We start from the raw sequence: 14844 nt of genomic DNA on the forward strand, positions 1-14844 counted from the left end.
AATTTCGTGCTCAAGATGTAATTTCTGGGTAGTGTGCATCGATGCATCTTCAATGTGTATCGATGCACTCTCAAATAAATGAACATTGAATGCAATTAGTGCATCGTTGCATAAGGAGTGCATCGATGCACCCCATTAAAATACAAACATCGAATGTAAATTGTGTACCAATACAGGGGGAGTGCATTGATGCACATGTAAAGGGATGCATCGATACTCTGTAGAATATGCTGAACTATGTTTTGATATAAAAATTTAAGGCAAAATAAATTTTGGACTTGAATTGAATTTACAAAATGTTTTTGGAATTAATTGAATTTATTTAAAGTTTTAAAAGGTTTTTAAAAATAATTCAAAATCCATTAAAATTCGAATTTGAGCAAAAATGCTAAGCGTACTGATACCCCCTGTAGGGGTATCCATACCCCCCTGAAGGCTCAAATTCCATATTGCTCGGATGGTATCTATACCCCCATGGTATCTATACCCCCATGGTATCGATACCATGGTATCGATACCCCCCAGGGGTATCTATACCCCCTGGCTGCAACGTCTAGTTTAATTTGAATTTTATGAATGAGTACCGATACCCTATGAAGGGGTACCGAAACCCCCTATCGTGAGTAACCTTTTTTAGCAGAAAAATCATCCCCAAACGGCTCCAAAACATCCCAACAGCTATATACGACTTCAAACTCATTTCAAGCTATAAATACAAGCTGAGGACACTTGAATAATAAAGAGAACAACTATCCAAGCAATCAAACACAAAGAGAAGAGTTTTTCATTCTTATTTCATCTTTCTCTTGTAAATATTTTGTTCTTGTGAGCTAAATCTTGTAAACACCTACCTTAGAGAGGTTTTCTTGTTTACTTATTTTATCCTTTTGTAAAGGGGAAATGATCTAGCTTATCCCGTGTAAAAGCTAGGGAAAAGTTCTAGTTTAGCCCGGAAAAACTAGGGAGTTGTAAGGTTATCTCTTTGTCCTCAAAAGAAAGAACAAATTAGTGAATTTGTTGGAAAATCCTTGGTGAGGAGCTAAGGTAGTGGACGTAGACTTTGGTTGAGAAAGTCGAACCATTATAAATCGCTGTGCAATTCTCTATCTTTCAATCTCCTTACTCCCTAAACACAAAAACTGATCCCGACCCTCTTTGCAAGCAATTCCAGATTTCGATTCAAGTTTTCGAAAATCCCAACAATTGGCATCAGAGCCTAACTCGTTAAGAAGGTTTAACCACCTTGAGACGATCCTAGAAGAAGCTCTACCAATTCCCTATACAATCGAGAAGATGTCTTCCACCTCCGGCTCGTTCCACATAGAAGACTCCCTACCAACCGACAAACTTCCATACTTCAATGGAGTCAACTATCATCATTGGAAAAAATTAATGAAGGTATTCATACAATTCAATGATCTTGATGCATGGGAGATAATCGAGAATGGCTACTCTTCTCCAAAGAAGAAGGAGAAAAAGAGGAGTGACAAAGAACGGAAGAAGCTCAACTTAATGCCAAGGTCATGCACATGTTGTTTTGTGCATTTGGTCCTGAAAACTATGAAGAGGTTTCTTCATGTTCAAGTGCCAAGGAGCTTTGGAATAAACTCGAGGAAATCCATGGAAACAAGAAAGAAGAACCAACAAAGGTGGTGTCTTTAATGGCTCGTGAAGAGCCCGAGGTATCTTCTAACTCAAATGAATTTAATTCATATACGTTTGATGAGTTACAATATACTTTTAATAGATTATATTCGGAGTTTGAGACCATGAACTCCAAATATAAGAAAATGATTTCAAAACTTAAAATCGAAAACGATTTTCTTTTAAAAACAAAATTAGATTTTGAAAGCCAAAATGAAATTTTGAAAAAGGATTTAGAGATTTCAAAAATAAAAATTGAAGGTTTTGAAAAAGAAAGTTTTGATTTGAAAGTTAAGCTTGAATGCTTAACAAAAGAAAAAGAAATCATTTTAAATAATTCATTTAGTTCAATAATGACAATATGCTCACATTATCATTTTCATGGTCATTTGGAACATATTTGTCCTTTAAAGAAAGGAAACCGTTTTAAAATTAAGCAAGTATGGGTTCTGAAAGGAACAAGGGGCATTGAAACTAACGTTCAATGATCCAAAGCAATTTAGATACCAAAATCAAAATAAATGTCTCTTGTAGGTGTGTGGGAGCAAATGGTGATGAAAGTGATGATATTCAAGATGCTCTAGCCACACATGAAAAATGAATGGGTAACCTCTAAACTTAATGTGTTTGATTTTGAATATTTGGTTGCTCATTTGATTTATGCATGCATGAGTTTTTATTTTGAATGATTATGCATTATTTTTAATCTCATGTATGTTAAAAAAATGGTTATGATGAACATTTTAAATTTTTAATGATTTTTCATAATTTTTAGTTCATCATAATAAAATCTTGGTCAAAATTGGTTTTAATGCAAATGATATCTCTCTAACAATTGATATCAACTTTTCAAATACTTTGATTTTATAAATCTTTAAAAAAATCTGACCTAAATTTGAATGTTTATGCATGTGGTTTAAATGAAATAGATATCTCTCTAACAATTGATATCAAAATTATTCAAATGCATAACATTTTTAAAAAAATTTATGCATATGCTCTTAATTTTAACAATCGATATCAGATTTCAACAATTGGTATTGCATAAAGTATTTTAGTCTTGGATATATTGAATTTCATGTGCTACTAACATGTTTGTTATTCTTTGTTGAAATTCAATTTTGTTTAAGTGTCAAATTTTTAAAGCTAAATTTTGTTTGGAATGCACTTATTGAATGGGAGTTTTGATTTTTCAAATGATTTTTAAAATGCCAAATTTATTACTTAATATCCAAAGTTATTTTGAACTTTAAAGATTGAATTATTTTTGATATAACAAAAAGGGGGAGAAGTTTTGGTTTGAAAAAATTCAATTTCTTAATGAAAAATGGAGAGCTTAACATTTTCATATATTTTTCAACAATTGGTAACAATTTGTTATCTTTTTAACAATTAGTATCCTTTTGTAACAATTGATATCTTTTTCATTAAACATTTTATTAAGGGGGAGTTTTGCCAAAAACAATTTTTCAAATGTTTTGTTATATCAAAAATGGGGAGATTGTTGAACTATGTTTTAATATAACAATTTAAGGCAAAATGGTTTTTGGACTTGAATTGAATTTACAAAATGTTTTTGGACTTAATTGAATTTATTCAAAGTTTTAAAAGGTTTCAAAAATAATTCAAAGTCCATTAAAATTCGAATTTGAGCAAAAATGCTATAGGGTGCCGATACCCCATGCAGGGGTATCCATACCCCCTGAAGGCTCAAATTCCAGATTGATCAGATGGTATCTATACCCCCATTGTATCGATACCCCCAGGGGTATCTATACCCCCTAGCTGCAATGACTAGTTTAATTTGAATTTTATGAAGGAGCACTGATACCCTATGAAGGGGTACCGAAACCCCCTATCGTGGGCAGCCTTTTTGAGTATAAATATCATCCTCAAACAGCTCCAAAACATCCTCAACGGCTATATACGACTTCAAACTCATTTCAAGCTATAAATACAAACTGGGACACTTTAAGAATAAAGAGAACAACTATCCAAGCAATCAAACACAAGAGAAGAGTTTTTCATTCTTATTTCATCTTTCTCTTGTAAATATTTTGTTCTTGTGAGCTAAATCTTGTAAACACCTACCTTAGAGAGGTTTTCTTGTTTACTTATTTTATCCTTTTGTAAAGGGGAAATGATCTAGTTTATCTCGTGTAAAAGCTAGGGAAATGTTCTAGTTTAGCCCGAAAAAACTAGGGAGTTGTAAGCTTATATCTTTGTCCTCAAAAGAAAAAACAAATTAGTGAATTTGTTGGAAAATCCTTGGTGATGAGCTAAGGTAGTGGACATAGACGTTGGTTGAGAAAGTCGAACCACTATAAATTGCTGTGCAATTCTCTATCTTTCAATCTCCTTACTCCCTAAACACAAAAATCAATCCCGACCCTCTTTACAAGCAATTTCGATTGTCGATTTGAGCTTCCGAAAATCCCTACAGAATGTACCGATGCACTTCAATGGAAATGGAATAAATCTTTATTTAAGTCTAAGAAATGATATATTATAGTATATTAATTGGATACTGATGATATCAATATATGATTGTGTAGACATCGATCGAAAGCAAAGTTCGGATAGGTCGGCAAAGTAAGATACGCAAGGAAGAATAAGAGCTCATGAGTGTTCATTGAGACCAGGTGAGTACATGATATTAAGTGTACGTTATGTATAGGGAATTAAGACTTGCTATGAGTCTGATTCCAAAATTATGTGATTAGGGGTACTGAAGCATAAACATGTAGGGATAACTGAAGCATAAACATGTAGTGATATGGTGCTAAATGTATTGTTTATGAGTAAATGCATATATTTAATTGATTGAATTTATCTTTATATGTGACCTATGTAAATGTATGTATGTATGACAATAGGTTATGTTATCCCATGAGATGAAATATATATGTGAAAGTGATATGACTTATATGTGTTTCTACTAGAATGTTACATGATATGTTATGTATTCTAAATGAGTGATGTGAATACATGATAGTGTAATAAGCTAGGTTAAATGTTATAACTAAATGAAGGGATTGTATGAGAGCATGTATATGCAAACATGTGTTATGTGAAAAAGAATACAAGTAAAAGTGAGAAGTTATGTGATAAGTGAATGTGAATTACATGGAACTATGCTATGTGAAAGTAAACTATGTGTCTACGTGAATATGTGAAAAGATATAAAAGGTAATGCCCATGTAATGTGTTATGAGAGCTATAGGTATAGTTGGCATGCCAAGAGTCGAGGGTTTTACATGGTCCTACGGGACATAGTGGTCATACGGGACAAATTCTACACGCCCCTAGTGGGAATTATACGAGCTGTGGTGGAAGCATAGTGCACAACCTCTATGTACTCGCATACCTTAAGTTCTCAAAAGAGTGCATGGGCTTTAAAGAGAATCAATAATTGTTATGAGAATATTTGTGTTCATTTGTGAATTGATATCTGTGTTATGTGACATGTATAATGATAATTTTGGAATCATATGATAATGGGAATGAGGATAATAATAATGAGAGTATATGTGTTTTTGTAATATAAAGTGATATATGGGCTATGATATGATGTTGACGGATAAGAGTAGCAAATAATAAGGATTAACGTGCATATTGTTAATAATGGAAATGATTGTACATAATATATATAATTTGATATGATGCTACATGTACTCTTTGTGGAATCATATATGTATATGTGTGTTTTGGTTATATGAAAGGATATATGCTTTTGTATGAGATAAAAATACTAATTATTTTTTTTGCATGAATATGTGAATAGTTTCATTATATGTTTTATATGTCTCACTAAGTCGTCGACTTAGCGTATGAATGCTTCACACGTAGGTTTGAGAAGCGAGAATGGATGTAGCATGGAGCAAGACAGGTTAGTATCTTCCTTACGATGATCAGATCATAAACATATTGAACATATGTATTTTGTTTATAGAGTTTAGTGGCATGTAGTCACAACATTTAAATTGAATATGCTCTTATCGGTTTTGAAGAAACAATTTGATTGTAATTATTATATGAAGTACCCATTTTCTTAAATGATAATTTAAGATTTTACAGAATTTGTAAAGAACAAAGTTTTGAAAAGCCAATGTTACACCTCGGACTCGGATCCGGGTCGGATACGGGTTGGGGGTGTTACACACCGAGTCAGTGACTAAAGTGTAAGGATTTAAAATTTAGCGGTTTTAATTTTGATAAATTAAAATGTTCAATGATTGATTTGGAAAATGTTGTTTAGGACTTATTATCAAAGATTGAAGGATTGAAGGGAAAAGTGGTCTTTTGACATGAAATGAAATTAAAATTCATTTTATGTTAATATAACATGTGGGAAATAGAAAGAAAGGGAAAATAAAAGCCTAGAGAGTTCTCTCCTTATCTTTTCTTCTTCCTTTTCCACCGTGAACACTATTGCTAAGGTAAGTGATTTTAAAGTTGATTGTTTCTTGCATTGTTGAGTTGGTTTTTAGTCCTTGGGTGGTATAGAAGTTTAAGAAAGCTTAAAGATGAGTAGAAGCTAAGAGATTAATGAATGGTAATTTGGTAAAATGAGTTTTTAAGGGAATTGATGAAATTTTAGTAGTATTGAGATTTTAAGGATATATTTGACTTGCCAAAGGTTTGAATAAGGTATTTGAAGTATTAGAAAGGATTGGAAACATGGTTGAAGATTGGGTATGATTTTTAGTTTTAAGTGTTCTATGGAGAATTTAGATGTTAAAGGGATTTTAATTGATGTAAGTTGGTTGGGATAAGTGTTAATGAGTTTAAGGGCATGAATGAAGTTAGAAGTATGAAATTTAGGTAAATTTTGGGTTAAATTCGAAGTAAAATAAGTGAATTATGGGCAAGGGTATCGGTACTGGAAGAACAATATCGATACCATATGAATCGAATGAACAACATCAGTACTGAAGGGGTAGTATCGATACTGGGGGTATCGATACCAATAGTAAGGTATCGATGCATATTCTACGTGGCACTTCGATGCATATTCAACGTGACACTTCAGTACATATTCTACGTGACACTTCGGTGCAAATTCTACACGGTAGTTTCGATTGCAAATATAGTGCAAACCTCAAAGCACTCATATACCTTGAGTTCTCAGTGATATGTGTTGGGCTATTTAAACAAGTTAAAATGAACTGAGCAGTGAATAACAATATATGTTATTATAAAAAATGTATATTGTTTTTCGTATTCAATGTTTTCCTTGGAAATGTTTAAATAAATGTTTTAGTGTTTTGTTATACTCATTTATGCCTCAGTGTGAGTGGTTTCACACGTAGGTTCAGAGAAGGCAGTAAAGTAAGCTAGGGTAGGATAACATACCTTTGAAGAATATTAGATTAGACTGGATTGCATAGTATGTGATTTTGTTATTTGAAATTTGGTTGGCATGTACTATAAATGTTTAAATCGCAGATTATCCGATATGTCTTATAACTATGTTTTATTAAGGTTATGTAAAAATATTCAGTATTTGTTTTCATTATCAAATTTTAGCCAGATTTTCAAAGAGTCAAAGCTTTAAAAAGTCAATGTGACACCTTAGATTCGTATCCGGGTCGGGTACAGGTCGGGGGTGTTACAGTCCATGGATGATTTTTGGCCATTATCTCACCGTCAACCTGGGTCGGAGGATTTCTCCCCCACGCAATCCTACCCCAACAGAGTCATCGCCTGGATTCACTTATCGGGCCTGTCGATCACTCTCTATAAGCGCAATCTTATTCAGGAAATAAGCGAATGCATTAGTTCCATTGTTAAAGTTAATTATTAGATCGAGCCTAGTCGTCGTGGTCGTTTTGCAAGGATGGCGAATAATATTGACCTCAATAAATCGCTTGTTTTGAAGCTTCTAATCAACAGGCAAATCCAAATCGTCGAGTACGAATCGCTACCGACGATATGCTTCTCCTGTGGCCAGTACATCCACGTCCAAGATCTCTGCCCCGCTCGTCAAGGTAAAGCTGAAGAAGCCTCGGCGCCCTCTCCACCCAATGGCGGACCTATGTGGCCCAGGAGGTAGCAGTTGCATACCCATTTTCCTTAAGAAAATACCAACACTTAATATATTATATCAAGACTTAAAAATATTGCACACCTTTTATTTTGACTTTTCTCCACAATATTTTTTTTAAAATTTGTGCTCAAATGACATGAGTAGGAAGTTAATATCAAATGCCATCCTTCTATTTCATATTTTTAAATTAAATAATTATTGATTAAAATAATATATATCATTTTTAACAATTCATTTCACCTATTACTAAAGTTTCTGTTTTGTGTTTTAGTTCAAATCCACACTGGTCCCAACCTAACTACTACTCAACTCCGATTTTTTGTTTGAGCCCAAACCAATAAATATTATAATATTTATTTTGTATCCCCATATTTTAATTCCCGGATCTGCTACTGTCTCCACCCACGCCTACCTCCTCCAAATAATATATGTTCGACCCTTGGATGGTGGTGGAAAGACACCAAATGAGACCTAAGAAAGATGCCGCTCCTGAGACCCCAATTTAGCCCTTCTCATCCTCTGGCTCTCGTTATAATCCCATTTTTGAATGAAGCGATGACACCATCCCTACTGCCTCTAAACAGGACCCTACTGCAACCCCTATCCCGTGGCCGCTGCTGATAAGCCATCTGCTGGCCCTTGCTCAAAAATCAAAAGTTCCAGCCCCACCTCGTAAACCATCCGCTGCTGGTAAGCACACCATCCCATCCCCAAATATCTCGTTTAATACTGTTAAAATATAGCAATTTTAAATATGGTTACTAGTTCAAAGTACGGATCAGCTTTGGGTTCAAATTCTACGATCAAAATATAAGATACAGGATTTAATGCCGGAGTATGTGAAGCGCCGGGTTTGTTCTAGGCTATGGAAAGGTATTTCGATGGTCTGGAATGATGTTCAACGAAATATCGTATGGGCTCTGAGAGATGGGATTAGCATCGATTTTTGGTACGACGCATGGCTCAGGAATTTAGGACCTCTAATCGATTATTATAACACCCATCAGGATTTTCCGATTAGAGGACAGATGGTGAATACTATGATAGATGTGACCGGAGAATGGGACTGGAATCGTTTACAGGATTGCCTCCCAGATTTGGTTCATTGTATATTAATGGTCGTGCGGCCGCCGCTAGCTGAAGGAGGAGCTGACATAGTGGGGTGGAAGGATTCTGAGAAGAGGAAATTCACTATAACCAACGCATATAGGACGAGATCGGACGAGACAAGGGATGAACAGAATCGTCCATGGCGTCTATTTAAGGAGTATGGTGGGCTGTCGAGGGTTAAAGCACTCTTGTGGAAGATATTTCATGGTCGACTGTTGTCAAATGCTGAAGGGTGAGGCATCATTTAGCAACGGATCCAAGCTGCAATATTTGTGGTGTAGTGGTGGAGGATGTCGCGCATATTTTTCGGGGTTGTCAGCTGGCAAAAACAGCATGGGAGGTGATCATAAAACCCGGTCTACTGCAGGAATTTCTGAATATGGATTTAATCTCATGGATGATGGCAAATATCCAGAATCCTAACCGTTATCCCATCGTCGAGGAAGATTGGGATCTCATGTTTGGCTCAGTGATTCGGTGTCCTTGGCAAAGGCGGAATAAGTTAATTTTTGATTCGGAATTCACGATTGGAGAAAGCATCATTGTTTAAAGTCGTCGACTTACGGAGGAAACGGTTAAAGCTTATCGAAAGAATCTACTGTTGAGAAATAAACCTGAGTACAAGTAATTTCCCTATAATCATATTAGTGAGAATGCGAAATAAAAGCGGAAAAATAATACTCGGAAAATTAATAACGGAGTTCAGCCAATTGTGCATACGTTTCCGGACTGCTGCAGACCTCTAACATTTCTAACAGAGTAAATTATAAAAATAAATTATTTGTTTAAAATATTTGTTTAATGATAACTCTCAACTAATTAATATTGAATGTCCACACTTCTAACATTTCTGGTGCTCGAACCTGAGACCTCAATAAATAACAACAATTTCTTTACCACGAAGGTTAGGGGTGATCGTTCGATCGAATCGAGTCGAGTCGAGTCAAGTCAAGTCAAAAACTTTCGAGTTGATGAGTCATATTTTATAACTCAGAGTTGACTTGAAATTTTTTCGAGTCGAGTCGAATTTTCGAGTTTGTTTTCAAATTTAATTATCAATATTTATAATATTATGATATTATTTTATTTCAATTTAAATGGATTTTTATGATCATATATATATTCATGTGTGTTTTTTGATAAAAAAAAAAATATAATACATATATATTTCTTTCATATGGGATAAAAAAATACAATACATTTATATTTCTTTCATATGTGATATACATATATCATATAGAATTGAGGGACTTGACTCAAACTTAAAAATTCATCCACTAATTACTAAAATTTTTGAGTTATTCGAGTTGTATTTCACAACTCGATTTGAACTTGATTTTTTTTAGTCGAGTCGAGTTTTGCTCACCCCTAATTAAAATCTCTTGGTTCGTGTTTCAAATCCTTTTTAAATAATTAAGTATAATTAAAATATATAATCTCTATTTCATTAAATGTGTCTATTTTGGTTTTTAAAATTATCTCATTCAAAATATTATAAAAAAATCAACAAACAACAATACTTGTATTTTTTTATCTTTATACGTCTCACTCTTTTATACTTGTTAAAATAAATCAATCAAATATATCAATCAACTTTTAAGTTTAATTTTTTTTATTTTCTATGGTCAAATATATTTTCCAAAATTATTTACATTTAATATAAAACATAAATTATGAGACGAGAGTATTTATTAAATGATTAGACATAAAAGTAATATACGTGTATTATCACCTATGTTCTGTATGTGCTTGTCCATTTATCTGTTTTCAACAGATACTGTGTATGTTTTTCTTTTTGAACGAAATTTATATATTTTAACTTATCTTTTTATTTTATTTTATTTTATTTTCATTTCAATCCGATCAGATCGATTTATGCAATCGTGCAATTGAAGCATAAAAGACTTTGAGACGCCATGGAAAAGAAGAGATCCTATGGAGTTGAGATATGTAAGCATTGCCACTAATTTTGGTCATGAGCTCTGATCATATGACCGTTTACACCCCCACCCCACAAGCAAGCTACGGATATTCTTTGAAGGCGAGAAAGCTCGGATATTTTGAGGCATTTTAAGGTGTTATTTGGTTAGGGTTTAGGGTTTTCTATAAGATGTTGTTTTGTTGAGTCATCTGACTATTAAAAGTTATAAACTGATTACTTGATTATTTGTATCCAAATCATTTTCCGTTAAAAATTGACAGCCGTCTGAGCTGGATGTTAATTTGATGACTGAGTGATACGATAAAATCTTATCACATAACCGTTTGAGCTGTATTTTGTTAATCGAGTCTCTGCTTATATTTTGACGTTGGGTAAGTGCTCGAAATCAACAACAGTGCTATTAGACATCATTAAAATATGATTTTATCATATCTCGGTCATCAATTTAACATTCAGCTCAAACAGTCGTCAATTTTTAACAAAATTGTGAATTTGGAACATACGAATAGTCAAATAATCATTTTGTAACTTTTAATAATTTAATGACTCATCAAAGCAACATCCTATAATTACGTAACTTTATCCTAAATGAATTAACTTTCGGATCATTTTGTGTTTCAATGAACGATTCATTTATGATTTAAGACATTTGAGTTTGAACCATTTGTGAGTTAAAGTTATACATATTCTAACGATTAACTGTTTACACTCAAATAAGATATGAATAATTAGGTTTTATTTTTAGATTATATAATATATTGTTTTGAGCAAATATATTTAGTTGATTAACCAAACTGATCATCTTTATTTCCTTATATTCTCTTAGACATGTGGTTCTAGACCTACTACGTGTACTCATCTTCTTTCTACTAGAGTTTATCTGTCCCCACTCGATAGGATAAGGATTAAAATTTTAAGTGTGTTTGATAAAAAAGAAAACGAGAGGAAAAATGTGCGGAATAATCAGTTTTTTATCTTTATGTGTACAAATAAACCATTCTATTTTAAGTTCAAACCTTAACTTTCTTTCATGTTTCTTTCTTCTTCTTCTTTTATCCTACCAAACAAAGCCTTAAATCGAAGAGAAAGTTTGACCCAAAAATACAAGGACTAAAACTGATCAAATGAAAAAATGAGGAATGAATTGATAACTTACACGAAGTTGGATACTAATACGACATTTTGACCCCAAAAAATGACAGTTAAGCTGTCAAGGTATTGGGATTTAAGACATATGGCCACCATCTACCAGAGTGGCAAAGCAAGCCGAACATTATTGACATTGTGGCATTACTAACCAACCAAACATCTGGATTCAAGATGCAATCTCCTAAAGCACATGCTGTAATAATAACTACTTTGATATGTTAACTTCCTAACATGACTTGTTTAATCAACGACCATAGTGCCATCAAGATCAAAAACTAAAATATATAGATAACCTACATGCATATGTAGACCTCGTTGTTTGAATTCAGAATCAAAAGACCAATTTTAATCGCTTAAAAATATAACAGAGAAAATATTAAACATTTATTTTTATCGAAAAATTCTTTAGACATAAAATATTAATTTTAAGTATAATTTGAACACTTATTGTTTGAACTTAAAATCTAGAGATTAATATTTTTTTACTATTAAAACCTTAACTAGTTCGTAAATAGAAAATATTATATTAAAAAGATTATCTTATAATGCAATTTTGTAGTACCTAACTTCGGTTAATTAATTGATAAATTTAATATCAGAGTCAAAAAGTTAATAATAGCTGAAGTAGGTGAAAGACCAAGGAATTGCAAAGAAAAAGTGTGGATCGGATACTTCCATTTCCGACCCATCTTTCAGTTCTTCTATGCAATCAGGATTCTGTAGTTTTATACTACCGATTCTTGAAGTTTGAGCAAAATTTAAGAAAAGGGGGTAAAAACATGGAGAAATTTAACTACAAATGCGTTAAACCAGCGTCGCTGCATCTGGTAAACCTTGATGGTGATCGCTATCTCTGGCCGGACCAGACGGCAGCGTACGGTTGTTACCTGGCTGCTTAACAGCGACAGGAGCCCGGCAGATCGGACAATTGTCGTGATTGATAAGCCACAGATCAATGCAAGTAGCGTGAAACGAGTGCTTGCATTCACTCAATTGCTTTATCTCTTCCCCGTCGGCGAACACAGATAGACAAACGGGACACTCGTTCCCGATCTCTTTAGAATGCGTCTCTTTTTTATACTTGAGACCCGAAACCGGCTCCCTCCTCGTCTCGGTTACTTCAACGACACTACAACCGCCTCCGTGGCTGTCCGTGGAAAGCTCTCGATGTTCATCGTGACGGTCCCGGGAAGACCAAGGCGGGCATTTGACGGCGAAGAAGAAAGAGTAGATCAAAGCGGGTATGGTTATGAGGGCCACAAGGGCGAGGATGAATTCGAGTGGGGATAAATCAACGCTTCTTGGTGAATCGGGGAAAGGAGGAGGTTGATAGAAGTTCACTATAGTAACAGTTTGGGGTGGAGAAGAGAAGAGAGGTAGTGGCGGAGGTGAGCTGATGATGGTAATGTTAGTCGTGTTTTCAGGCTGGGAAAACGGCGGCGGTGGCAGTGGCAGTGGCGGTGGTGGCCTGATAGTGGTTGGTGGGTTCTCCATGATAAATTGACAAGGAGAAAACAAAAGGGAAAACAATGGTAAAAAAACTACAAAATTGGGGAAGAGGCAATGGGATGGGAGATGTAGTTTTCGGGTAATTTCAACAGCAATAATTGATATGGAAATGTGGGGACAAAATTGGAAATAAGACCCTTTTTTATTAAAATAAAGTTAATTGCATCATACATCCTCAAACTATGACCCTCTTTATAAATTACTCCCTACACTTGTAAATGCTCCAATTTCATTCCTAAACTAGCATTATCATTCTAAATTTATCCTCAAACTTTTTATCATTTTATTTTCATCTCCAAACTATATCCTTCATTTTAAATTAGTCCTCAGACTTTTCAACATTAAATTTCATCCCAAATTATATGTATGTACTAATCACATTCCATTTTAATAAAATCATTAGGCCAAACTATATTATTATATATTTGAAAAAGATAATGTTTAGGTTAAACTGTGGTTAAAACTAATTACATATTTTTGATAAATTTGGGGGAAATTGAAAGATTTAAAAAGTTTGAGGACCAATTTAGAATGAGGATCATAGTTTGAGAAAAATTGGAATGTTCAAAAGGTTAAGGACTAATTTAGAATGAGTATCATAGTTTGACAAAGAAATATGATTATTCAAAAGTTTAGGGATCAATTCAAAATAGAGAACATAGTTTAAGGACAATGATACAATTAACTCATCAAAATATCATCCAAATAATATTATTGATCGAATTTACTTAAATATAGTTTTCTAAATATTCACTTATTGAATGATTGGAGATAAGACTTACACACATGTCATTACCATTCGGTTTTCTCATGTTCGTGTAAATACGTGTCTTTAACACGTATCGTGCACACTATTCCTTTTTTTTTAAATAAAATTCGTGCAATTTTATGTTTTTGAATAAATTATATTATTTACATGATGTAAAATTAAAATTAAATACACGGTACAAAATAATCATGTTTCATATGATGTTATATTGTTTACAATATAAAATATGAGATTATATAGAAGTAAATTTTATCAAATTATTCCTTTGATGTATTTTTTTTGTAAGTTAAACATTTAATATTAGATTAAAAATATTTGTATAAATTTTTCATAAAAATATTTTTTTACATTATATAAATCAGGCAAACACTTTATATTTGTCATATTATTAATATAATCATCATAATTTTTTGAATAATTTGTAGTGATTATATAATTATTTTTATCATATTATTAATATAATTAATATATTAAATAATGTTAAAAGCAAATTTACATAAATAAATATTTTATTTTTATCATAGTATATAATAGAATTTTAAGTTGATTTTAATGATTAAAAATAAATGTTTAAGTTATTCTAAAAGATTGCTTAAGAGTTGAAAACTCACCCTTATATGTGGGGATGGGCACGAGATCTAAACTTCATGAGTTCCGATCCAATCGGGTCGA

At 33.1% G+C, this 14844-nt stretch overlaps 1 protein-coding gene across 1 annotated transcript; it reads right to left on the minus strand.

The window, feature by feature from the left end:
• Window positions 1-12619: 12619 nt before the first annotated feature.
• On the minus strand, window positions 12620-13446 carry LOC120142988 (RING-H2 finger protein ATL33-like). Its single transcript, XM_039157420.1, has one exon. The coding sequence runs from the start codon at window positions 13386-13388 to the stop codon at window positions 12699-12701; it is 690 nt and encodes a 229-aa protein (XP_039013351.1). The 5' UTR covers window positions 13389-13446; the 3' UTR covers window positions 12620-12698.
• Window positions 13447-14844: the final 1398 nt, after the last annotated feature.

This window comes from Hibiscus syriacus, unplaced genomic scaffold (genome assembly GCF_006381635.1).
Source record: "Hibiscus syriacus cultivar Baekdansim isolate YM2019G1 unplaced genomic scaffold, ASM638163v2 tig00110833_pilon, whole genome shotgun sequence".
NCBI lineage: Eukaryota > Viridiplantae > Streptophyta > Magnoliopsida > Malvales > Malvaceae > Hibiscus > Hibiscus syriacus.